This window comes from Gallinula chloropus (assembly GCF_964237585.1).
Source record: "Gallinula chloropus genome assembly, chromosome: 9".
NCBI lineage: Eukaryota > Metazoa > Chordata > Aves > Gruiformes > Rallidae > Gallinula > Gallinula chloropus.
Window position 1 is genome coordinate 7,103,955 of NC_140094.1, and position 26,433 is coordinate 7,130,387.

General features: G+C 46.8%; 1 protein-coding gene across 1 annotated transcript; it reads left to right on the forward strand.

Moving 5' to 3' along the window:
• Positions 1-547: 547 nt before the first annotated feature.
• Positions 548-26,394, forward strand: GNB5 (G protein subunit beta 5; the record flags this gene model as incomplete). The annotated part of the gene is made up of 12 exons (XM_084267798.1): positions 548-673; positions 6,041-6,152; positions 10,402-10,538; positions 12,231-12,272; positions 13,050-13,126; positions 14,658-14,790; positions 18,437-18,580; positions 21,688-21,779; positions 21,901-21,949; positions 24,511-24,607; positions 25,655-25,821; positions 26,165-26,394. 12 exons carry the CDS (start codon positions 548-550, stop codon positions 26,174-26,176), a joined length of 1,188 nt encoding a protein of 395 aa, XP_084123924.1. The 3' UTR covers positions 26,177-26,394.
• Positions 26,395-26,433: the final 39 nt, after the last annotated feature.

The window sequence follows — 26,433 nt, forward strand, 5'->3', positions numbered from 1 at the left end:
GTTCCTAATGATGCAGCTTTCAGTGTGCTTCAAGGATCAATTTCTGCTCAAGCAGCACATTGTTCGTGATATTTTTTGTAGCTGCTGACTGAATCCTAGGTCATCTTTTCAGCTTCAAAAATAATGCATAATGTGGTCTATTTAATAATGCAGTGGAAAAAATACTGCTTGGTGCAGATTTCTCCCAAATCCAGCTGCTGTTGTACCTTACAGGCTGCTGTTATGTGAAAACCAAGAGTAATTTCCTGTATGTAGTGAATCCGTGTGCACATTATAGCGATGGGCAATCACTGCACATTGTAGCACAAGAAAAATACAGAGTGAAATCTATATTCATAAAATATAACCTGCGGGGCATGAGACTGTCGTGCACATAGTGACTGTTCACCAAGCTCCAGAGATTACCCACAGACAGAGATTATCCAGCCTACAGATATGCAGTCTAAGCTGCATTAACTCGCAGAGCAGTAGTGGGAAGCTTTGTGCTGGACTGGAATGCACTCTTTCCTCTTTCTCCATTCTCTTTCAGCTCTCTCCAACCGCAAAGATGTGTGACCAGACCTTTTTAGCGGTTGTATTTGGTCCATGTGACAAGTGCTTCAAGGAGAAGCCCCTTCGGGCTGTTTACGTCAAATCAGAACAACTCAGCTACTGCTCACTATGTGTGGAAATGGTAGGTTATTGATCTTATCAGCCAGAATGTGGAAAGACTGCAAAAAAACCCCAGGGTTGGGTGTATTAATGGGCTGTTGTGTTGGATTTTTCTGGACAGCAAATAAGCATCGCCAGGCCTATGGACTCCAAAGCACACACCTCTGCAGGCACCTGGTGTTTCCCCGAGGCTCCAACAGAGGTGGCCCTGGGCTTCAAGGATAATTTTTATGATTTTTGATTGGAAAATAGCCACAAGCTTTTTCCCCTAGGGTACCGCGTTCCTCAGCTGTGCAAATGTGATGTGCTTGTCTAAACTCTGCTCTGAGGTACATGTGTCCAAGTCTGCTTGGCCTATGATCTTGAGTATTTCCTGTTACCTTTCATGGAACTTAATGAAAAAAGAAGAAACCACTGCAATAAACTCATTCACTACTGACTGGGGGATATGAAGCTCATCTAGTCTGTCTCAATAAAAATGAGACAGGAGTGAAGTGCTGCAAGAAGTCCTTCATGGCCCACACTTTATGCTGAGGCCATGTTGTCTCATATGTTAAGTGAAGTACTTTGGTGCAAGCTGGAGGGTAGGATGGGAGAAGGTTGCACAGCAGCAGTGTGTCTTATCACCACAGAAGGTGGTAATGGGCGAGACTAGCAAACCTAGTAGCCTGACCAGCAGGTCCTGCCAGAATACCTGCATGAGGAAGAGATGGTGTTGGAGGCTTTCTGATCTCCAGCAGTCACTGGTGAGGTGATATCCCACTCTCCTGGTAAGGAGCACTGCTCTAGAGAGATCGTGTTGGGGTTTTTTAAATGAATTACAAAGCTAAGGTCATGAACTGATGTAGCTACTGAGGAGTTCGTCTCCAAAACTACTTTTGCAAACTTTTTTGTAAAGAATTTTCTGTCCTGATTATACTTGGGCAGTTTTATCTCCCTAAACCACTGTGTATTACCAGTTGGAGAAGACATCCTTCACTGTTTCTTCCCCAGAACCGGCCTCTACCATGGCTGGGAAGGGTCCAATCATTTATTGTATTTGAGTCAGATGAAATGATCTCTGCAGGAATACTGAAAGGTTTAACTAGCTGTGTTTACAAAACAGTGGTTTACTGGCAGATGAAAGCACTGATTTGGTGGCTGTAGGTGGTGCAGTGTGTACAGTTTGCTGGCTGACACAGCACATTCTCATGCATTACTTTGTTTAGGAGGAAATCTAGACATACACACCAAGACAAAAGATGGTCCCTTCCTGGTTTATTTGCTTCTCCTGACTTTGAAATTGCTGCTTTGTTCAGGTCCTTGTTGGCCAACTGCCTATAAATAGTTAGCTACCCAGTAAATTTTTGCATGACCTGATAGGTGCATGCTGGAATTGCAGGAAACTGGCTGTTTGTTATTTACAGTTCCTACAACTTTCTCCTTATTATTTGCGTTACAGAAGTTAAACTCTTACCAACTGAAACAGCTGCTAGGTGGAAGCAGACTGAGCCTTCAGGAGGAATTTTGTCAGTTCCTAACAGCCTTGCAGGTTTCCTATTAGCACTGCAGTAGGATCTTGGGCTTTCTGGTAGATCTGGCTTTAGCTTGTTGCTTTGTATTTCTTTTGTAAAAGATCTAAAACCAAATATTGAGAGCACAGCTCTCTGCACTAGCACTGAAATACATACAGGTAGGGAAACTTGTATCCTTTCTTTTTGGAACTGATTTTTCAGAGCTGTGGGCATGCTTTGGCTGATACTGAAATGCAGAGTGTATCCTCACCATGCTTGTGCACAGTTTCATGGATGCATGTGCATTATGTGGTGTATAATTGGCCAGTGTTTTTGCAACTTCCTTATTTGCACAGGCAGCTCCTAATTTCAGTTCAGCAGATGCACACATGCCTTTTCATCAGCCAGTCTTTGTGATTTCCCCAAAACGAACATATGCTGAGGAAAAACAGAATTAGAAATTGCAGATTCCCTGCTCTGAGATCATCCTATTTCAATTGTTTTGTCTTTTAGAGAAAAAAATCTTTTCCCTCTGGGGTTTTGCCTGCTTTGGAGATTGGTGCTAAATAGTAGAAACTCAATTAGTGTTCGCTGATTTACTCTCCCCTTAGAAACATTAGTAAATTGGATTACAATTTAAAAAGAGATCAGCTAGTGAATTAGTGAGTGAAAACTTACTTTAAAGACCTAACTTTTGAGATAGGCAACAACTTGCGACAGGCTGTTAGATCCTCCTTTTCCCCCACTGTCCTTATTAAGGAAACAGTGCCTGTAAGGACTGGTTTTGCCACAGTTCGTGGTGATTAGGGTTTCTGTAGCAGTTTCACAGAATAATGCCCTATACAAAGCTCTAACTACTTCCACAGCACTTACCTCAAAATACACAAAGCCAAGGGTCAGCTTGCTTTTGCTCCATTGGGAAGAGACAGAGAAAACAAATCGTAATAAGCTGTCCTTGTTTTGGGCATCTTGGAAGCTCCTTGCTACTGAGGACATAGCAGCCAGTTTGGAAGAGGTCAGCTTTCTAGGGAATGCTAGTGATCAGTATGAAGCCACAACAACAAATACTTTTATGTGCCAGTCGTTACCGCTCTATTAATGGATCATAACATCACAAAGTGGAGTTGAGTTACTTGTTACTGCTTTTCCATATGTTCCACATACCATACCTCCTGTGCAGGATGTATTCTCAGCCTGTGCTGATGTGTTTTGAAACTCATCTGAAAGCACAGACCAGGCTAAGAGGACCATTATTTTATCTGCTGCTGCTGACTGAACTGCCATTGCAGATTAAACATGCCTTCAGCATCCTGTGTTCAAATACTGCATTAACCAATAATTGACTGACTGAGAATTTTTAAGCAGTTGCTAATACATTGTTAAAAGTCCATTGCCTTCAGTACAGTTAGATTTTTATGAAAGAGAAGCAAAAAGCCTTGATTGTTTACTAAATGGTGACCTTTTTTTTTCTTTTTTAGTTGACCTAGTACTATATTATCCTCTAAATTAATCCAACCCTGGCTCATTTTATTTAAAGCTCCCAAATGGCCTTACTCTAACCTGTGTTTTGTGCATCATTAGCTAACAACTACATGGGTAGTTAAAAACCTTGGTCAGGTGAGCCAAATGTATGGTTTTTTTTTAAATTAAAACTAATGAAATACACATTATGTAGCACACATTTCTATAGCTCACTCTGTTCAGTAGAGGCTTCTCTTTCACCTCATGGCTCTGCTTATCCCTGTCATCTCTAGTACTGTGTATCAGTCTGAACATGTACGGTTCCTAGACTCTCACCTTCCGTGCTGTTCTTTGTAGACTCTTTAATCCCGTTCCCCAAGGCAGTGAGACTGTTTGAATCAGTAAGGCAAGAAAGTCTGGGGTTTTCCCTGTCAGAGGTGTGCCAACTATCTGACATACTGGTGTTATCTAAGCCAAATTTGTTAGGGCTGATGTGTTTGTATCAAGGCAAAGGAATTTCCTATGTTTTCTGTTGGATTTAACTCTGGGCCCCTTCACACTTATCAGGTGTCAGAAATAGAGCTTTCAATGTAGATTAAGATCACTCAAAAATGAAATTTCTTCTTCAAAATCGTCCCCTGCCACTTCCCCAAGATACAGCTGCATTATTGAGTTTAATATAAGTAGGTTTAATTTTCCAGACAAGAAGATAACACGCTAGAAGCTTGCTCTCACTTTCCACTTGAAAGATGCTTTTTTGTTGTTCTTTTGGTATCATTTCTAAAATGAATTTTTATTTCCTTGGCACTGTCAGTATGCTGGAAGGCATTTCCAACGTGCCTTTTGCTCTGAAGGGCTTGGTCCCCTACCCAGCAATGTGTGAACTCCATAGACTGTATTGCCTCCTTTTTCTTTTGTGAACTGGATCAGTTCAGTTCATGATTCCAATTCAGCGTTGCCTGTGTGGCCATCAGGCTGGTGGGGTCAGGTCACATCAGTTTCTGTGGACAACGAGAAGGCTGAAAATACATCCCTGTGCTTGACTCCAGCGTAACCCAGCTCCCGCCGACAGATCCATCGACCAGGAGTGACCTGGCATATACACCAGCCCAGGGGCCTGAATTCAGCCTCCAGTGACCAGGCTGAGCTCAGTAGCTCTGCCTGTGCATCCCTGTCCGACAGTGATGCTGCTGCTAAGCCTCCGGTGGGAAAGGACTTTTACTTTCTCCGGGGCCCACACTGTGACCAGGATGTGCCCAGACTCTAAACAACAGCTGCAAACACAGGTTTCTTATCTCCCTTCCAATCTGGGCACATCTCCAGGTTGAACAATAGCTCTTGCATTGTCTCTTTTTTGGCTAAAGGGAGACAATGGGAGTCAATATGAGCAAAGTTATTCCACTAGATCAAGGACAATTACTGTAATAAGAGGAGGGCGTTTTCAAGGAGCTCCCTTCCCAGGGAACAAAAAGCTGCAAGGCTGTGTGACACGGCTCTTTCTCTGGAAACACCAGCCCAAGCAAAGCCTGTGGAGCCGTGCCCCGGGCTCACGCCTGTGCCAAACCTGAGGGCTCTTTATTCCCTTTGGGGTTGTGGAATCTTTTGAGGGCTGGCAAGGTCACAGTTCCTAATGTGCTTACCTGTGTGCAGGAAGGGAGGTGGCTTGTTTAAAAGCTATGGGGGTGAGGGGGGCGGGGAACCCTGCTAACACAGAATTCAAGCATGAGGAAGGCCAAGCACAGTAGAGAGAAGGGTTTGCAGCACTGCATCTGTCCTGCTGCATGGGAGCTGGGCCAGAGACCCCCTGAGCGACCGAGTCTCCTGGTGCCCCCTACCCATAGGGTGTAAGGCAACAATGGAGCTGAGCTGGGCTTTCCTAAGCCTGAAAAGGATGTGTCTTCTGGTATATTAAAATGCTTAGTGACCAATGACTTTTTTTTTTTTTTCCCCCTACACAGAGTGTGCAACTTCTGATATAAACCCAAGTTTGGGTACAAAGCAGAAACACCCTTTTGCATGTGTTTCAGGGGAAAGGAACCCCTTGTGCTGTGAGAAAGGCTTGGGACATACAGCAGATACTGGCCACGGGAAGCCTGTGGGTAGGAAGAGGACGGGAGGTGAAGCTGGTCCCAGCTGCCTGCTTGGAAGCCAGCAGGGATGCTGAGCCTGCTGTGCTGCCTGTGGCTGGGCAAGGGCTGCTGGCTCTCACGGGTGGTTTTTCTCACGGTGCCTGGTCAGGTGCTGGCTGTACGCAGGGCTGGAGGAACATCCAGTCCGGCCCTGGACGTCAGCATGGGGAGGGGGAGGGAGCTCGGGCCGGCTCTGGCGCCGTTGCTGAGGCAGCAGGAGCCTCAGCAGCATCCCTGAGAGCCAGGCAAGCAAACTCCTCCTCCTCCCGCTCTCATCTCGTCTCTCTCCCTGCTTCCTTTGCAAAGATGGCAACCGAGGGGCTGCACGAGAACGAGACCTTGGCATCGCTGAAGAATGAGGCTGAGAGCCTGAAGGGCAAGCTGGAGGAGGAGCGGGCCAAGCTGCACGATGTGGAGCGTGAGTGGGGCCGGGGCGCGAGGGCCGTGGGCACAGCTGGGTGCTGGCGACTGTCCCAGGCAGGGAGCGTGACCGCCGCACACCCCGTACCGTGGGCCTGGCCTCACCGGGTACACGGGCAAGCAGGCTGCTGCCACCCCAGAATGAGAGTGCAGCTGGAAGCCGGGCACGCCTGCCCGCGAAAGGCAGGCATCCCAGTCGGGAGCAGGGAGCAGAGAGAGCCGCCCCCAGCACGCATCTCTGGTGTTTGCTCAAGCCTGGCAGAGAGCACGATGGGTGCCTGGCCTCGGCCGCGCTGCTCAGCGCACAGCTCCGCGCTGGGGTAAATAGGAAGCGGATGGGGAGCACGGGTGGCGCAGCCTCCCTGGGCGTTCAAGGCCACGCAGCGCTGGCTGGGTGTGGGGACGGCTGCTCCGCATCGCCCTGGCCACCCCGCAGCACCGCGGGGGCTTCTGGCCTGTCTCAGGCTGCGTGCCGGCACCTGCGCTTGCTGCCCTGCCTTTGGGGGTGGGAGACAGGGGCACAGAGATACCGTGGAACAGCCCCCTCAGTGGATTCTGAGATTTATTTGCATTGTTTCGATGCGCATCTTAGTGGCAGAAACAAAGGTTGAACCCAGCCTTATGGAGGTCGATGGGAATTTGCTTTAAGGAGGTCAGAATTTTAGGGAAGGTGAAAGGGCTTAAAAAGGAACGTTGCTTCCAAAAACAGCTCCTCCTCCCCCCCTTCCTTCCCTGAGGAATCAACTTGCAGGGATCCAGTGCTGATTCAGAGGTGCAGGGTGAGTCAATGCTGGAGCTGTCAATGCGTAACGCGCTGTTATCAGCCTCAGTTTCAAGATCTGTGGTTAACGTAACAGAAATGACATGCACAGAATTCAACCCTGCCTGCCTTCTTCAGGAAAACAAATTAGATAGCCTTATTTTATGGAGCTTTTCAGATAGATACTAATCTGTCATGAGATATAACCCCCCCCTTTATTATATCATTTTTATAATTACAATATTGCAGGGGGGGTGAGAAAAACATGTAAATGACTGTCTGTCTCTGAAATCTTACAGCTCACTTTATTGGAAACATCAGTGGGTAAAACTTTTACTTCGTCTGTTTTGATGCCTTAAATGTTGAAAAGGAATCTGAGTCTATACAGTACTTGAGTGTTCAGTGGTTGGTAAGACGAGGGACAGACAAAGGTTCTTAAACTTTAGGTAGGGGAGGGTTGAAAGCCATTGTTTTTTCTGGAGTAAATAGAGCATTTTCGTGTCTAATTTAGACAGTCATACGTTATACGTGTGTCCTACTAATAGGAGTCATTAAACAAACAGATGGCCTCGTTTCACAAACATTCTCACAAATCATCATATTCCTACAGTGTAACTTCTGTATCAGAAGTAGTGGGGCCTCTGCTTAACAGACCCCTTGAGCATATTCTGAAATCCATTTTTTGACCTCTGAGTTTTACCTGTGAACACAATGATACCATAACTGTGTGTGTCACTGAGAGTCACGGGATATTTATGTCTTTGTCATATGTAAAATCTGTAAACTTGGGTTGGAAAGCTGTGTTTGCTTAGCTGTCATGTGGTTTATAAGACAAAAGTCTTATGCTGCTGTAGGACAATGATCCCTCGTGATATTTTATATCACTGAATTTGTATCATAGCTTTTTTACACTTAAATTATCCCCAAGAGCTCTCTCTGCAGTGATTACAAGTTAAAGCATCTCTTCTTCTTTTTTTCTTCTTTCTCTTCCCTGCCCACCCCCATTCCACTCCCCCCCCCCCTAAAATTGTGGTTTTCTTTTTTTTTTTTTGCTCTGGTCATGCCTTTCCCTCTGTGGTTCCCAAAACAAACAGCTGGCTGAACTAGGATTGCCCTTATTTGTGCAACTGGTTTTGAACAGCAGCTCTCAAAAAATGTGGCTAGAAAACGGAAATACCAACCGTGCGTCTGCTTTGCAATCTTCCTGCTTAAAGCTTCAGCTGTAGAGAAAAGTTTGTTCTTTTCATGCAATTCATAAATTTTTGAAGCCAGAAGAGACCATTAGGACCAACTGACTTCCAGCACAAAAAATATCAAAGACCCAATAGTGTCTGCCGCAAGTCCACACCTCCTGTTCAGGCCAGACAATATGTTTTAGAAAAATAGTCTTTTCTGGTTCTTTATCTGGACCTTTGTAAAACCACTCGAGCTACTTACTGGCTTCAGCTGATCTACTTGCCCGAGTGCATAATTTTCAACTATCTTGAAACAATATGGGAGAATGCTTCAAAATAATTATCTGCCTCTAAAACCTGGCCTAGGCGGGCGCAGGATTGTTCTGGCTGTGGTTGGAGATAAGCGTCCTCAGAGAATCGGTAAGGCTAAACCAGACAATTCCACAGAGTGTCAGCTGCACTGACACAATGGAAACACTTTGCCCATTGTCTGTGAAACGTTTGTTTTTTCAGATATGTTCTGGACACAAGCATCTTTCCAGCTGCCATAACAACCTCCTGTCCTGTGTTTTCATGTCTTTTGATTGGATCATTTGGCAGGTTTCCATGGGCAAAAGTATGGGGGAAATGTATCTTTTCCTTAGTGGGCTTCTATGCTGCTTTCTGAGGAACTTGCTTCTGACCTCCAGTTAGAGACAGTATGGACGGATTGCTGGGAATGGTGCAAGTAATTGTCCCCTGGTTAGGTGAGACTGGTCGAGCAGAGGTTTCGGGTGAGAATGTTATTCTGGCAGAGTTTGCAGGGCTGGTGGTTTTGAAAAACAATTCTTCAAAAATTAATCCAGCAGAAGTCAGTCTCTGCCTCAGGCAGAAAGTGTTCCCCTGACCCCATGCCAGGGAATGATCTCAAAGTTAAGGATGTCTGTGCTCTTGCTGGGACAAAGGATGAAACAACAATGCAGCTCCAGAGAAATCACCTGCCGTGCGGGATGTGGAGCTCAACCTCCAGCATGGCATCGACAAGCTTACCACCAGCTCATTAAAGCACGTGAGCTTCTGCATGTCTTTCATAATGTTTGAGTCAGGCATTGTCCCCTTAGCTGCCAGAACCCGGATCATCTTAGGTTTCAGCGTGGACAAACACATAGTACAGGGAAGTGCTGGCTCCTGTTAGCTGTCTTCTTGACAGAGCCATTTGTAGCATTGGTGCCACTGAGAATCTCCCAGTAAGATTTGAAGCAACTCCCACCCTCTCTGATGCTCTGTGTGAAGTGTGCTGGAGCTGCCACAGGGTGCCAAGATTCATCTTGGCCCTACTCAGCCCCACGCTGGATAAACAATGCTGGAGCAGAGCAAATGGGTTTCCTCAGGTGACATTTTCTCCCAGACATGTGCAGATGAGTCCAGCATGAGGCACGAGGGTTACATGAGACACCTTTTAGTTGTGTCAACTGCAGTGGCATGAGTTTTATGTCGACGTGAGTTTGCACAACTGGAAATGTAAATGTGTTGGGGTTTGAAGAACAACAGCTATTAAATGTGGTATGGAAGAAACACCACCACCAGAGGATGGTACTCAGGAAAGTTGCTTGCCTGCCTTCTGTTTCTCTTTCCCATGAAAGAAAAAGCTGCCCTACCCATGAAGTCCTTGACTCTGTTGAGAAGTTGGGTAGCACACTCTTAGGGCAAACGCCAAACTTCTCTGCTCACTCAGAGCTGTGTCCTGGCCCTCACTGCTGCCCTGGCCACCAGAAGGGATGGCCACAGCTAGCACCAGTGGCTGGTACCTGTATCACACCAGAGCCAGCTGTGGCACCGCGAACTGGCTGCAGCTGGGAGTCTCAAAACCAAAACAAGTGTTTTGCCATTGAAACTCTGGAGATTTGACACTTACCCCCTTCTTTCGTATGATTTATTTTCTCTGATACCCAGTAGCAGTCCTCACTTCTGTTAAGTTACCTTGAGGCATGTGTTAGGCTGGTCAAGCCTCAGTCAGATTAAGGAATTCCCAATAAGAGGGGGCAGGGGGTAATCTGTGTTTCAGTTATACTTGGGTGTGATGGTCTGAAAGAGCTTCAGCTGCTACAGCCCTGGAATTCATTCCTTAGTGAATCCATCCTTATCTTTATCTGGTGAATATGTTCATACACCACCCACCTTGGTTTTACCACCTGCCAGCTTTGAAGCAGAGTTCATTGGCTTGCAGTATAGCCTCCAACTTCATGGATTAATTCCTCCAAGTGGCATTACTCACAGAGAGTTGCCAGGGCAGAGCTTTGATGCAGGGCTCTCTAACCATCAGCTGTTTGCAGTTCATCAGGTGGCGGAGCGTGTGGAGGCGCTGGGCCAGTTTGTGATGAAGACCAGGAGGACCCTGAAAGGCCATGGAAATAAAGTTCTTTGTATGGACTGGTGTAAAGACAAGAGAAGAATTGTGAGCTCTTCCCAGGTATGCTGTTGGGCAGATGTTTCTCACAGCTATTTTTGAGCACTAAACAAATCTGGCTGTGCTGCGTGCCACTCTGCAGATGATACCTATATATGTTGTAAAGGTTTTGAAGATACCCTTAGAACAGTTCACTGGCAGTGAATTTGTTCAGAGAGCACAAATCCAAGCTTCTGATGATTGCTACACCTGTTGTAGCTAATACACTAAATATTTGCTGTCCAGTTGTGGACAGATTTTCCCCAGATTCCCTATTACAATAGAAAATGGAAAGGCCACTTTAATTTCCTTATTCTTTATGGATATCATAGCAACAATTTCAGTTTGTGTTCAGAGAAAATAATCAGAAAAACGGAAGGGGAGAGATGTGATTCTTCTAGAGGTTTCTGTGCACAGAGATTTGGTCTGCAGTCTGGATGGTTGGTGCAAAAGCGTCAAACATCCTGCTAAAATTACTGCATTTACTTGAGCCTTTTGAGAAACAGTCCTAACACCTGCTCAAGACCAGTCTCATGAGCTGGAGGAGGTAATGAGATAATTACTTTCTAGATCCCCTGGTTCATCCTGAGCCCAGTATGGCAGTGAGTGAGCTTTTTGCATCTCACAGCTGTTCATTGACCTATATGAAATCTGTCAGGGGTCTCACTGGAGGGATAAAAATAGGCAATCTGCATTGCAAGCCACCTTCAGTTGCAGTGAGTTTTTACCATTCATGGTGATCTCAGCAAAGGGAATAATTTTAAATAATTAATGTCACATTTTTAAAGTGGTGCAAATATCAGACTTGCTGAACAGGCAAGTTTTAATGCACTTTTCCTTTTTTCACCCCTTTTTTTTCCCCTCTCAGTTGTAAGAACTGTAGCCAGTCCAGGTACAGCAACATTTGTTGCTCAGTAATATAAGTTTTGCTTTAATGATATGGGGAGGATAATAATATTACATGCATAAAGGAAAATAGCTGGTGTGAGTGCAGCTGGTGTACACAAAGTGATTGTGTTGCTCTCTGTGGAGTGTTCTTATGATGCCCATTTAGCAGATTGTATCAATGGATAATTGAAGGTTAAGTAAGTGTAGTGAGAAGTAAAGGGAAAACTTGGAAAAGACAGGAAAGGGAAGATGAATAAACAGTGCAGTGTCCATAAATAGCCCCCAGGAGTGCTTCCAGCTTTGCAAGTGATTTGTAATTTGGCTACCTCTTTATTTGTAAGTCCCCATACAGAGCCACTGACAGGTTATCTCTTGGGAGAGGTGACCAGCTTTGCAGGTGGTGACTGCAGGCTGGCAGGAACACATCCTGACTGGAAGGAGGCAAGTGAGGGCTCACTAGCAGCAGTTTCCTGAGGAGGTTGTCCTGTCCACAGTGTGTGCTGCAAGTGAGAGGACTTCTCCTAAGCTTGCTAAAAGGGAAGGGAAAATAATAATAATAATTTAAAAAATCAGTTTTTAAAGCTGACATCAGTCATCTTGGTGAGGAGGAGGTACACTTCTTTTCTTGTCAAAGACATAACACACCGCTGAGGATTGTCTCCTCAATGTTTCACTGTGACCACTGTGCTGCTGTTAAAATGGAGACAAACATTTCGTGACATAACAGACTGGGGGGTGGAAATGAGCAGCAGAGTTTTCCCCAAATCCGGGAAGTAAGCTGATGGCGTGTCTCTGGAAAGCCTCAATTTTTCTCTCTGTTTCCTTTAGGATGGAAAGGTGATCGTGTGGGATTCCTTCACTACCAACAAGGTAAGTGAAGCTTCAGCAAAAGCCAGATTTCTGTGCACAGGGAAATGATGGTGGGATAAGACGGAGGGCTGAAGGGCTCACATGTCACAGGAGGCAGTGGGATGATGGGTTAACATGCAAACTTCCACCAGCACCTCAAACCAAGTGCCCCAGGGCAGACCACTTTCCTTGACCTGTCTTTGAACAAAGTCCCTGTCAGGGCACTGGGGTCTGTCGTGGTCTCTGGTGGGAGGCTTTGGTTCAGCCTCTTCACTGACAGGAATGCTACCAGCTGGGGGCAAAGCCCAGCCAGCCAAACAGTGGCCCTCCCTGGGTAGCCCCCGTGCCAGGTGCTGTGTGTGATCTCCTGGGATCCTTCAGCCATGGTGTTCCCTGTGACATGGTGCTGCTGCTCCTCCCAGCCCTGCCAGGGCTGCCTCTTGGCACCCTGCTCCACACAGCTGAGAAAAACCAGCTTGTTTATAACTCACTTTTACACTTGCAGCAGTGGGGACCTTTTACAGCACTAAGTACCCAATGAAACATGCTCTGTGATCAGTGTGAGGCTCATGAATAAGGAGGAGATGTCAGGGAGGGACTAGCCGTCCTCCTGCTGCTCTGCTGGGTTCTACATTAAGGGTTGTTCAAGCCTTACATGTGAATTATGGCTGAGTGAAGCACTTTCACTGACCCTAAAGATGTCCCACAGAAATACTGAACTTCCTACTCTACCCTGTTCTCCTTGCACTGCCTGGAGAAGCAGTGGCATCCCAGTTTAAAGAGGACGCTGTGTTTCAGGAACACGCCGTGACGATGCCGTGTACCTGGGTGATGGCGTGTGCGTATGCCCCATCTGGATGTGCCATTGCTTGTGGGTAAGTTCCCAGTTTCCACAGCTGCTCACAAAGAGGAGCTCGATTTGTAGTGGTGTCCCAGTGCCTTCAGATGCTGACAGCTAGAAGCTTGCGTGCCATGATTGTGGGTGGAAGGACTACAGTCGGTGCCTCTGATTCTATTCTCATAATGGCTCGTACACATTATCTTCACTGACTTCAGTGCAGTAACATTTGTTGTGTAAGCATGGAAAATAATCCTCTTTCAGCATTTGTATCATGGGTTAGGAATTCTGCATGCATGCAACTTCCCTGTTCCAGTTTGGTTTGTGTGTTGGATATATCTTCTAAGGGAGAGTGGTTTTAATCCTGTTCTTACTTTGCACTCTTTCTTCTGCAGCGTAGAGAAGGTTAGTTATTAACAATTACCAGCACATGCATATATCTTACCAAGATGAGTTGGGGAGAAGTGACCCTCTCCTTGAAAGTTTTATAGTTTTCTGAGGGCTCAGGCTGAAAAAAATGAGCTTATGCAGAGGAGAAAAGAGAGATGAGGTGTTGGCAAAACATCTTCTAAAAAGGGACTGAGCGGATCAGATTGACAAAATGAGCTTGGGGCACGTGAAAGGAGCAGAGGGAGACTTCACTGTGCAGCTTGCAAATCTAGAAAGCAGCGGGCAGACTCCATGAATGTGTGTGGAGAGGGAGCCTGGAAACTCTGTATTTTTGACTGAAACTCAATGGCAAGGAAGCTCTGTCTTCACACTTGTAAGGAGACAGGGAGGGCATGTACTTATTGCGCTGGCTAATTCTGTATTTCCATGGTGCTGTCAGTGAAGTGCTGTGCATGTAATAAAAGGTTCAGGACCAGCACCTGGTGGTGTGCTAGATCCCAGGGACTGGAACCATGGCAGGGCTCAGGACCAGGGCAGGGCTGATGCACCATGGCTCTAGAAAAGGGTCAGGCACAAGTCAGACCCTTTAGAGAAGAGTCTCACATCTGGCCCAGGAGACACAGTTTCACTGCTGCAACTGTCCAGGAGGGACACACCAGCAACAGATGTCACTGCTTCTGTTGCATTTTTTCCAAGCTCTTCTAATAGCCCTGCCTTCACACCTACTATCTGCTATGCCATCTCTTCATAGGAGTTAGTTCCAGTTTATTTAGGGAGGTAGGTAATGGTGCTTAAATACTGCTCCTCACAGTGACAGCTGTCAGCAGAAAGCCAGCAGTTTGGCTGTATGTGAAACATTAACCCTGAGGTGCCTGCTATGTCACCTCCCCGTTTATACTTCGGTGAGGTTTCGTTCAGTGCCATTTATAAACTCGATGAGAGTGAAAAATACTGAGGTGCAGCTGTTGGAGTTCTGTAAAGCAGCCAGGCTGGTGAGGCAGCTGGGGCTTCCCTGCGCAGGGAGACCCCGGGCAGCACAATACAGGGAAGTCGGTACTTGTGAGGGTTTGGCAGCGCAGCCCTGACAGGTGGTTTCCTTCTTATCACCACTCGCCTTTTGTCGTTGCAGATTTAACCAGTTCTCCTCTCTCTGTTATTGCTATTATTACTCTCTTTAGTGGCCTGGACAACAAGTGTTCTGTGTACCCCCTGACATTTGACAAAAATGAAAATATGGCTGCAAAGAAGAAATCGGTTGCAATGCACACAAACTACTTGTCTGCCTGCAGCTTCACTAACTCAGACATGCAGGTAAATGCATTCCCTGCCCCCTGCTCACTGCCCAGCGACACCTGACATCAGCCACGCTCCTCCATGGTGCAAATAACTACCCTTGCATGTGGGGCACCCAGGGCTGTGTCCTGCCTTGTGCAGGGGCTGCTGGAAAACCCTCGCTGGGGGCAAGGAGCGTGCTTTGAAAGCTGCTGCAAGGAGGTGCCTGTCACAGCCCATGGCCAGGCTGTCCTGCTGGCACCCCTCAAAGGCCTGTCCCTTCCTCGGAGGGAGCTCCCTGGTTCCTGTGTGTTCTCTGCTCACTGTGTCTGTGCTGGCTTGTGCTTCTAGGAGCTCAGACTAATACAGACAGTTAAAAATCCTGCTGAGATAGGACTAGGTTGTGCATGTGCTATGCCAGCTGGTGGAGACTGCTGTTTGCCTGCTTTGTCCTGGATATCTAGCCAACTGCTTTCATTCTTAGTGTATTTTGTCTGTACCAGGTGAGATAGTTGAGCTTGAGGATGGACTTGCAGGGCCAGCCTTGTTGTCCATACATGCAGTGCTGTGTTCCCCAGAGGGAAAGGAGTGATGCTATCCCCATCTCACAGCTGGGCGTTGGAGCACAGAGGGCCACAGTGGGAGATGATGGTAGAGCCAGGAACTAAACGCTGATCTTCCGAGACCAGGGCAGCCTTCCTCTGTAGTGAATATCTCAAAGATCTCTTTCTCCAGGAACACGAAAGATGATGAAAGGAGCCAAGATAATCCCCTTGTCCTCTCTGTTTTTTTAATTTAATTGAAGCTCTGCTCAGTGAAGCTCTGCAGCAAAATAAGTAGCAGAAGGGAGCGTTTTCATTGTGCTCTGTCTCAGGAGAGCTGCTGGAAAGGGAATACCTTGTCCCCTTCTTCCAGATATTTGGAGCTCTTCTGAAGGAAATACCAGCTCTTATTACTTCTATTTCAGGACATAAGATGCCCAAGAGTATGTTGTTGTTTGTCATTCTATGGATTCTGTAATGACTCTGAGGTGCTAATTTAAGTCCATTGCCATGGAAACAAGCAGTGGAGGTACCCAGCGCTCAGCCCTGACCTCACTGTGCAGGAGCCCTGCATAATTAGAGCAGTCTAAATTAAGTGGAATGTTTTTGATGGGATAAAAACCCCAGTATTCTCTTTACTGCTCCATGCCTATATGCATCATGATTAAATCCTATGAAAGAAAAAATGGTTATTTGTTTTCCATATTAAATACAGCAAACTGCACTGATACTGGAGGCAATGCATTGCTGTTGCTTAATACCACTGGGGGTTTAGGTGCTGTATTTTCAGTGATTCAGAGATTTTTCTGTAGACTTTAAAAAGAAATTTTCTTGTGATTGGTAGGCTCGTAAGTGATCATTTATAGCACTGCATGTTGTTATTGAAACAAATACAAGCAATTGGGTTGGCCAAGCTTCTGTTAGGACACTGTTTTGTAGGGGATCCTAGAGAATCCTTTTTCCATAAGAGCCTCAGAATTAAGATTATTCAGTAACTCTGAGGGTGCACGGTGCAACAGACACACTGGGCAGAAGCTTTCCCATCCTTGTGCAGAGCAGCTCTGCTCTCCTGGCTTTTGTCTCCAAGGGATGCAGTACCTGTCCTGGAGCAGCCCTAGCATGTGGTGGAGGTGTCCCCCAGCCCAGTGCCCCCGCAGCACCCAGCACCAGCTGTGTGCCCATAGGCAGTGCAGTGGAGAGACAGGAGATCCAGGGGTGGTTCAACGCTGATTAAAGCCACACTCAAGCTGTGTGGAAGCTGAAAGGAGGGGGGTTCCATCCTTGCTTCTTGCTGTGTTGCTGCCCTAGGCTAAGACAAGCGTTGAGCTGCAGGGCTGGGTGATACCTCATTTTTGGTGCCCCAAATCAGTCTTGCCAGAGCCAGGGAGCCTCACTTCCTAAATTAGGTATCTGCAGTGCTGCGGTGCGATAATGCTCCCCACGTGGCAATGCTCTGGGTGTATTAATAGCAACAGTTAATTGGGATCTCAAGAGCTCTGCAGGCAGCCGTGTGGCCGGTGCGGCGGGGCTGAGGAGAAGGCTGAGGCCTGTGGCAGTGGCGGAGGAGGCAGGAGCGAGGGTGGCCCCCCGGCCTGGCCCAGTGCTGTGGTCCGGGCTGGCAGTGGCAGTGTCCCTCCGTCCCCTGCCCTGTGCAAGGACAGCCTCTTGCCACCAGGCACCCAGCAAGGATCCCATCCAGCGGCTCTGCAAGTCCGAGTCCAATAGATTGTAAATTCCCTTCTGGTTTGGGATTTCTGCCGTTTGTGTGGTTTGGTTTTCAATAACAATACCCTGAGGTACCCATAACATTTCTCTCTTAAGCACTAGCTGGAGCTCTGGGTTGCCAACAGACCCTTTTCTTACACCTTTAGCTACTCCTGTTCCTCTTGTTTCTTTCTTACATACTATTACAAGAGAAATCCTCCGAGCTGAAAGTCTTCATTCCTCAGCCAAGTACAAATACTCCTCAGAACAGAGAAGTTCATTGATCTAGGCTCAAAAGCTGGCCAACAAGACAAGTCAGGGCTTTCTTCTGCTATTATCATCTTGCGTCTCTGCTGCAGGATTCAGAACAGTCTGTTCTGCAGCTTTGCAGACCTCTGTTTATGGGAGGAGTTTTTGGAGCATCTGTCAAACACGTTCAGTGTTTAACCTTTATGCAGCTCTGTGAATGGTTTTGTGATTGTGTGATCATTTTCTTCTTAGAGAGTGTTTTGTTTTTAACTTCTAACTCCCCACCGGGATCCCTTGAGTTTCCTCACTAACCATGAAATAAACCAAGGTACAAGACTGAGAGCCCTCCCAAGTTCACCCTTGCCTCCTTCCACGCCAGTGCAGAGGAACCCTTTCAACCTACAGAATCTGTGATTGCATAACAGCTTCGGGTGCCAAGGGGAAATTTGGAACAATTGAGCATCATCAGGATTTAGCCGCAATAACAAGCGCTGGTCACATGCTCTTTGTACAATCACTGTAGCAGATGAGGGAGGCTGAGAGCTATGTTCGGTCAGTGTGTGTTCAAGCCTTTTCACACACAAATGGTTTTGGACAAGTGAGAGGTGATGGACTTATTAAACAACTGTCTAGACAGGCTTACTTCCCTTTCAGAAAAATCCGTGTTTTAAGCCCAACTAATTGGGTTTACCCGGGCTATCTCAAGCAGAAAAAGAAATACCGGAGAGTTAAACAGGTATACCCAACTCCAGCACTTCTTCTGTGTTTACCTGGGTTAATTCCATCAGCCTGAATATGGATAGGGTTAAATACAGGGCCAGGCAGGAATACCAGTCTGGTTCTACCTCCTTTTTGGAGGATATTGAAATGCCAGCAGATCCTTACTACCCTCAGTTCTCTGAACCCCACTGCACAGAACTGACCGTTACTGAAACACACTGTAGGTATAGTTATGTCAATTCAGCTCTCCTTCCCACTCTAACTTCTTTCCTTAGGAAAAAAAAAAAAAAAAAAAGAAGCATAAACTCTGCTTAGATTGACATTGCTTTTGTGACTTTGATGTATTGCTTAATATTCATTAAATCAAAGCTGTCCTTGGTGTTTGTATATAGGATGTCAGTTGATTCTTTGTGAACTTGAAGGTCATCTACTGATTTTTGTATTGTGACTCTTCTTGCCACATCCTGTAGATCCTGACAGCAAGTGGAGATGGAACTTGTGCTCTGTGGGATGTTGAGAGTGGGCAGCTTCTACAGAGTTTCCATGGTCATGGAGCTGATGTCCTGTGCCTGGACCTGGCCCCTTCTGAAACGGGAAACACATTTGTCTCTGGGGTAAGCAGGAGCTTCCTATCATAAAATTAAGGAGTATGGAAGGAGAAAAGGTAGTAAAGCAGGAGGCTTATGAGTTTATTAAGAGTGTGCCAGAGTATGTGTTGGAAGCTCCAGTGCAATCCACTCATTGCAAGCACATTTTCCAAGCTGGAGCAAATTAAACCCCTGACTGTGGGGTCAAACCCACCCAGCCAGTCTGACTGCAGTTCTGCTTACTTAGCGAATTCCACCCCACACCAAAGCAATCCAGCCTGAGATCAAAACAACTCCTCTCCAGGGAAGGGAAAGGCTCAGACTCAGAGCAGCAGGCTCCTACCACAGCAGAGGTATGAGTCCCTGTGGATAGGAGCCTGGTGCAGCAGATGACCTCCTGCATCTGGCTCCTTCCTCATACCCAGCTCTCTGGAACCAGATGGGGTGAGACAGGTGGCTGCTTGGGCACCAAAGCGGTGCTGTAAATCATGTGTGTGCCACCATGTCCCTCAACTGCTTCCCAGAAGCCAAGGGGTAGCTTGGCCGCTGGCTAAACCCTTCTACAAGTTGATGCAGGGAGATGAGGTGTGGCCACATCTTCAGCTGTCGCTGAGTCCCCTGTGCCTTCCAGTGGTACCAGAGGCATTTAAAGCCCCTTCGTCAGTCAAACACTGCCCGGTCCCTGTCCTGACCTAGAGGAACACACAAGCCCACTGGGATGCAGGACTGGTCTGGGAAAGTACCCAGGGTGTGTTCCAAATCTTGTCCTGTTTCTGAGGGGTCACTGTTCCCAGGCAGCTGAGCCGCTGGCACGCAGCCTGGCAGTGAGGCAGGCAAGGCATAAAGGTGGGTGGGATGGGGATCAGCTCCTTTTCGGGGTGGTCCTGGTCACACATCAGAAATTGAGTGTCCATTTGAGGGCTGGCAGGAGCCGAGAGTTGAACTCTTCTTACTGGAGGCAGGTTGCTACCAGTAACTTTGCTGAAAGTACCTGGTTTCTGAACCCCACTAGTGCTGGCCTAGGGCTGGTCCCATGCAAGCTGGTGGGAAGGCCAGATTACAGGATTCAACTTGTTGTGCTTGGAGCCATGGTCCCATCCCTACATGATAAACCTGGACCTCTTCTGTTATGGCTCTTGTATCAAATTTGGCTGGCCCATCAGGAGCAGAGCCCAGCACACTGGCCCAGTTTGCCTGCTGTTAGCACAGCTGCTCCGAAGCGTGACTGAAAGCTAATTCCATCTGAGTGCATTACTCCTCCCGGGCTTTCCTGTCACCGAGTTTGCTTCCCAGAAAGGATAGATTCATTCTCCCTGGGAACAGCTCAGCTTATTATAGGGCAAAGAATCGCAAGCAGCTATGGTGCTGCTAAGAGAATATGTTGTACTCATGTTGATGTAGTGGCTCGGGCATGTCTGTGCTTACAGGGACTCGTTTAACTCATCACATGCAAAATACCACTTCAGTGAAGATGTGTCTTACATCATGTCAGTGCAGGTATAGCCCAAACAGCACATGACCCGATGGCACACAGGCACAATACCCAGGGAGTCTCTCTGTGTGATACAGTAACCTTGAGCTGGGGTAAGCAATGCCAGTACATCAGGGTATAGACTGGGTGCTGTTCTATTTAACGACTTGACCAAAAATCCCAGCCCTCCTGGGTGAGCTGAAGGCTGCATCCGAGGCTGCTGTGCTCAGTGCTCTCAGAGTGCTGCTCCTCAGGGTGAGTGGGATAACACTCTGTAGGCCCACCTCCTCACAGGTTTCTTCTTCAAAACCTTAGAGTCAAAGCACCAGCTTGTCAGATTAGTCTTGAGCCCAAACTCCCAGCGAGGTCAGCAAGAACAGTGCTCTTGGAAGCAATAGGAGGGCTGGGCTTGGTCTGCGGCAGTGCTTAAGAGGGAAATATGCTGAGTCCAAAATGTTCTCTGTCCTGTTTGGTTTCCCCTGCACAGAAACCACAAGTTGGTACAGAGGAACATTACCTCTCTTAAATGATGACATCATCAGCATTAAAAATTGGGATTTCATTTTAACAAGACAATTAAAAGAAGAAATATGTGAATTGTGAGGAGACTGTTCAATTTAATTAGCAATCATATTTGCTTAAAGATAAATAGCATGTGTGACACGGTCTGCTGGGCAGGACGTGCTAGCTTGGCAGAAGCAGCAGCCACCCTATGCTTCCCATGCAGCCTCAGAGGGGCTGAGAGGCTGACCCTCCGGAGCTGAGCCTGCCTAGGGCCTGCCCCTCAGCAGGGTCATATTTATTACAATCCCTCATCACTCTCAAAAAGAAAAGTCCATGTTCTTTTTCCTGTCACCATGACTGTGACAGCAGTGAGATATTGCAGCTGAGAGTGTGGCCCTATGGTGTGAGATGATTCCTGCCCTGAAGATGCTGCAGACTACAACGTGCAGGGTTGTAGATCCAAAGCATTCAGGGTGCTGAGCACCTTGCAGCACACACCTGGTGTTAAAGGTATCCTTTCAAAACACAGCGTGGAAGGGCAGGTTAGAGCTTGACAGTGAGTTGAAATGCTGTTGTGTGGCTTTTCTCGTCTCAGCCACGTCACTGAGCACGTGGGTGCAGAGCCACGGCAGGGATAACTCTGGGCAAGAGACCCTCTGGATGCACTTATTTCATCTTCTGTTTCAGTGTATGAAAAGAATTAGTTATAAAACTTTAAATGCCAGGCATTAATTTTTTATACTGGACATGTTAAGTGGTAAGGAATGAGTCAGTTTTGCAGCTCTGTGCTGCAGTGGGACTGCAGACGTGGGTACGGCTGCAGCACAAGCAGAGCAGGGCTGTGAGTGCTGGTTAGCACAGGACTGCCAGCACAAACACCCCCGGCCCATCGGCACCCCGCTGCCCTGGAGCGCAGCGCTACGTCTGCGGCACTGCCGAGGCTCCAGCCTTCGTGGTGTGCTCCACTCCTGATGCAGCTGCACCAGGCTTCAGGGTACCAGCACAGCCAGTTCTGGGGCTGCTCTGCTGGTTAAATGCCCTCAGAGCTGTGATGTTCAGAGACTTTGAATGTAGCTGGGCTTGGTGACATGTGTCAGGCACGTGAGGGGTGAATGTCACCACGTGTACAGCTGTAGTGAAATTTTTTTCATCTTATTAGGGCTGTGACAAGAAAGCCATGGTTTGGGACATGCGGTCTGGTCAGTGCATCCAGTCATTTGAGACCCATGATTCAGATATCAACAGCGTCAGGTCAGTGTGTTTCTGGGAGAGGACACATTTGTGATGTTGAGCAATGTGCTGGTTCTATTTTTGAAGTCTGACCTCATCCAAGTAACATAATGTGTTCTGGTCTTTTTTTACTCATGTACAGATATTACCCAAGTGGAGATGCTTTTGCCTCTGGTTCAGACGATGCCACGGTATGTTATTCAGCAACCTAATTCGGGGAAGTTCTGTTACTTTCCACGTCAGACTAGGCCACATCCACAGAGTACCTTAAGTGACTAAACTAGGCTCATCACACCAAAGTTGCAGAAATAATAATGCTCTAATAAAATATATATTAAATACTAGATATCATGCTATATAGGGAAAAATCTAGTAACACTTCCTAGGTCACCTCTGCATGCTTTTCTGCAGGAGGTACTGTCCATATACTCATTTCAGATTTTCTGTGTTTTGATGTTTCATGATCAAAATTAGTTGTCTTACTGGAAGAGATTTGGCTTCATGTAATTGTTGGTCACAACACGGGAGGAACCAGATGAAATGCTGCAGGCTGTGTCAGAAGGAGCAGCACAGCACAAGCACACAAAGGGACCCTGCATGCGAGTGTGCATCTCCCAGCAAGCAGAGGGGCTGTGGGCTCAGTGTAAAGGTGGGCAGCCCTGTTCAGCTGGCCTGTGCATCCCCAGGTGCAGCCCCAGGGTGGCCTTGGCCACATAGCTGTCCTCTGTGTCAGCCTGACTGGCTGCCAGTGCTCTTCACTGGGATGAGTCAATCCTAGTCATCCTAGGTGACACAACGGCTCTTAGTGGATCTTATTTACCTACAAGCAATCTGGTAAAAGGGGCACAGTATGTTACTGACTGGCAATGTTGGTCAGCACATTGTATGCAAAAGGCCACTGACCTCCTGGTGTCACAGGGCTGGTGGCTCTCTCTGTGGTTGGTGAGTCCCCTGGGGATCCAAGTTCTGCCTGTACCACAGCCCTGCAGGGACTGAGCAGCAGGTAAGTGTAAGAGCAGACATCTGGGAGGCACCTGGGACCTTGTAATTTTGATTATTCAGACATCACACCAAGTTGCACAAGGGTGAAGACCCTTCTTAAAGTAGAGCATGTTTTCAGTCTGCTCCAATTCTAGCTAAACTCAATAGAAACATGCATTGGATGTGGAGACCTTCCAAAGTTCTTCTGGTGAAAGCGTACACTGCCTTTAGATCCTAAAAGATGGGATTATAAATTTAATACCTCTAGCTCTTTGGTGAGCCCAGTGCCTCTCTGCACATTTGGATGCAGTACTGTGAGCACTTGAGATGTTGAGGGAGTGAGATGAAGAAATTGTCCATCATTAAATTCCAATGAGAGAGCTCTCTTTTTAAGCCTGGTACTACAGGCTCTGGGCTTCTGTGCTTATTAATTTATTTGATGGGTTTTTTCTCTCTTAACTATTCCTGACACCCCTAACTCGAGCAGGAGAATGGGAAAATCTATCTTTCTACTTTGACAGAGGTTTTGGCAGTTTCCATCTACTCTATTCTTTAAATGAAGAGGTTGGAGTTTTCAGCATTAGGGACTGATACACTGACTAGTATCCTTGACCTGATTTATATACTTACGGATTTCGAGGAACAGATAATCCTGACTTGTCTGGAGGGAAACCATAAAAGCATGCTCACATGGCAGTGCTGTCACCTGCAGTGACCCCTACTCCTATTGGGACAGTCTGATTCAATTATTCATCAGGATGGAGCACTGGGAGACCTGGATTTCACATACCTGGCAGCTCCCCACAGCCCTGCAAATGAAACAGCCTCTCCTTTACATGCAGGCTCGAATATCAGCCATTTTTCATTAGTAAAGTCTTCATATTAGCAAATCTGCCTGGCCAGCGTTTGCTTAAACATAACTTATTGAGGTAGGTTTTCAGTTCAAACAGTTTCAGAAGTGCATTTTGATTTCAGGGCTAACAGAGTGCCTTTCTGCACAGGGATGATGCCTGTACGTTAATTCGATGTTAAACAAGCCTGAGTATGTTGGCAAATGATAAAAGCAGGAAGTGCAGGTTGTGGAGGTGATTGGGGATTTTCCATGAGAAATGAAAACCAGAGCACTGTATAAAAATACATTATTTCACTGGAATTATTTTCATGTAGGTTTTTCAGATGAAGGCCTCAGGGAAGGACAGGGACTGTTTGCTCTCCTGTCTTGCTCAGAGCAAGCACTGCCATCTAGGCTTCCCCGCACCAAGGGACTGTCTGACTCTGTGCCATGTGGTTCATGCTCTCAAAGATGACTGGAGATTTAATCCTCTGCCTCCCAGACTCCAGCCATGGCTAAACTGTTCTCTTTAGAGGGTGTCTCCCCATGCACCTCTCCAGCATCATCAGCAGGATGCCCTAATGTGTAGGAAGCCACAGCCGAGAAGCAAGGTGGGGGGGGGACTTCAGTGGGTAGCTGTGGTCCAAAACCCACTCCTCATCTCCTTATAGCAGGACAGGCGGGAAGCTTACAGAAGTGGTTTGTTTGGAAAAGCAAGTGCCTCACAAAATTTATACAAAACAGCCTTGTGTTGCTTAGATCCCTGTTAGACTCCAGAGGGGTCCCAGAAGCCGCAGAAGGAAGGAAGCCAAGCAGCCACTTCCCGTGATGCCTGTCACGCTGCAGCCCTTCCCACTCCTGGTTTTTTTCAATGAAATTTAGTAGCTGTTGACTCCAGCCTTTACTGAGACATGTGCCTTGGTTTTGTTTCAATCCTAGTGTCGTTTGTATGACCTTCGTGCCGACAGAGAAGTAGCAATTTATTCCAAAGAGAGCATCATTTTTGGCGCATCCAGTGTGGACTTCTCTCTCAGTGGTAGGACCTGAACTTCGGAGGTGACCTTTGTGTTGGGGTTTGAGAGGAACCATAACATTTTGCCAGTTTACTTTCATAGACCATTTTGTTATTAAATTGTTAAAAGTAATACTAAGTACCAAAAGCAACATTTAATGCATGGAAGCCTTTTTTCTTGCCTCTGTAGAAATAATTGCTCTTTAAATAACATAGCTGGCTATTGCTCCATCATAGCAATGAAAAGTATTTTCCTGGCCCTACTGAAGGCAGGAAATAGTTTGCCATTAAGTACAGCTGGGCTAGAATTTCACAATAACGATTAAAAACATTTCAAAGGAAACATGAAATGTAACTAGACTATTAAGTGCACTTACATAAATAGTTTATAGAAGGATAATAAATGATTAATAGATAGTAAAAGTATGTTAGAGGAGCAAGCATGAAGAGAGAGGCATCATCGTTTTTCATTACAAGTCCAGAGATGCGAGCTCCAATCTTCTTTCTCGTGCTCCAGCACAGATGCAGAGCTCCTCCAGTCACCCTGCATGGAGATGAGTGGGTGGTGAGCTGCCTGCCAACTGGGACAGAGGCAAATGTCTCTGTCATGGTCACAAGCACCACAGCTTGTCCTGTTGCAGGACTATGAATCACTTACCAAATTGCCTACTAATCATTCAACCATTTGGATTAAACTTCTTGTGTAAAGTCAGAGCAAAATATTATTAGCCTGCATTAGCTGTTGAAGTGTTTCAGGCCGTTGTGATTGGAGTCACCCCCATCTCTAGCGACTGAAGACATGCTGTAGATTTTAACTCAACTTTAGCTGTATTTTTAACTAGCAAATGTTAATGGGTTCAGCATTTGGTACAGCTAGCTCAGCTGGGGTGTAACAGGACCACCGCTAGCCTGGGGGAAGCAGTGCTCAGGGTTCGCTGTGTGCAGAGCGGGGCACGGGCAAGCTGGGTCATGGCTCGCTGGGCGATGAGTGTCCTGCAGAAGGCCCTTGCTGCAGGCAAGACGCCTTGCCCACTGAAGAGCTCCCTTTGTGAAATCTCATTCTGTTTGTAGGTCGCCTGCTGTTTGCAGGCTATAACGATTACACCATAAATGTCTGGGATGTGCTGAAAGGGTCCCGCGTATCCATTCTGTTTGGACATGAAAATCGCGTCAGCACCCTGCGGGTCTCTCCCGATGGGACGGCGTTCTGCTCGGGCTCCTGGGACCACACTCTCCGAGTAAGTGCTGGGAGCACCTGCCTCGGGTGCTGCTTAGTTTGCCTGATGGTTTAAAAACGCGGGTGAGGGCGAAGGGTTGTTTGCAGGAAAACCAGCTCTCGAGGGACTAACGAGGATCTAAAATCACAGTGTAAAATGTCAAGAATAAATTCAAACTAAAAAAAAAATCCCCCCAGAGTACTAGCTGAACTGTGAGGGAAATTTTGAATTTATGGGGTAGATAACATCATTGCTGCGGATACAGCGCACCAGTAATCTGGTTGCCTTGCCAGATTTTAATTAAACGCTTGACAGTATAGTCAATGTCATAAACAATTGTTCAACTCTCTCTCTCTCTGTGCAGATCTGGGCTTAACCTGAGACCCTGTATGCAGAATCAAAGGACTACTGATACCCTGGACTACAAAAAGCGCATAGAGAAGTCACCCCTCAAAATCAGATATGTCCTACAGTTTGAAAGAGTGACAGTGAACGCACAGGCTAACACAGCTAGGTAGAAAATGTAATCTGCTTGAACACATAGCAAACATCAACTTGTAGTTAGATGAAATGTTTTTAATTCTGTTTTGAAACTTCCCTTCTTTTATTAGAACTAGTTTAGATAATTGTAAA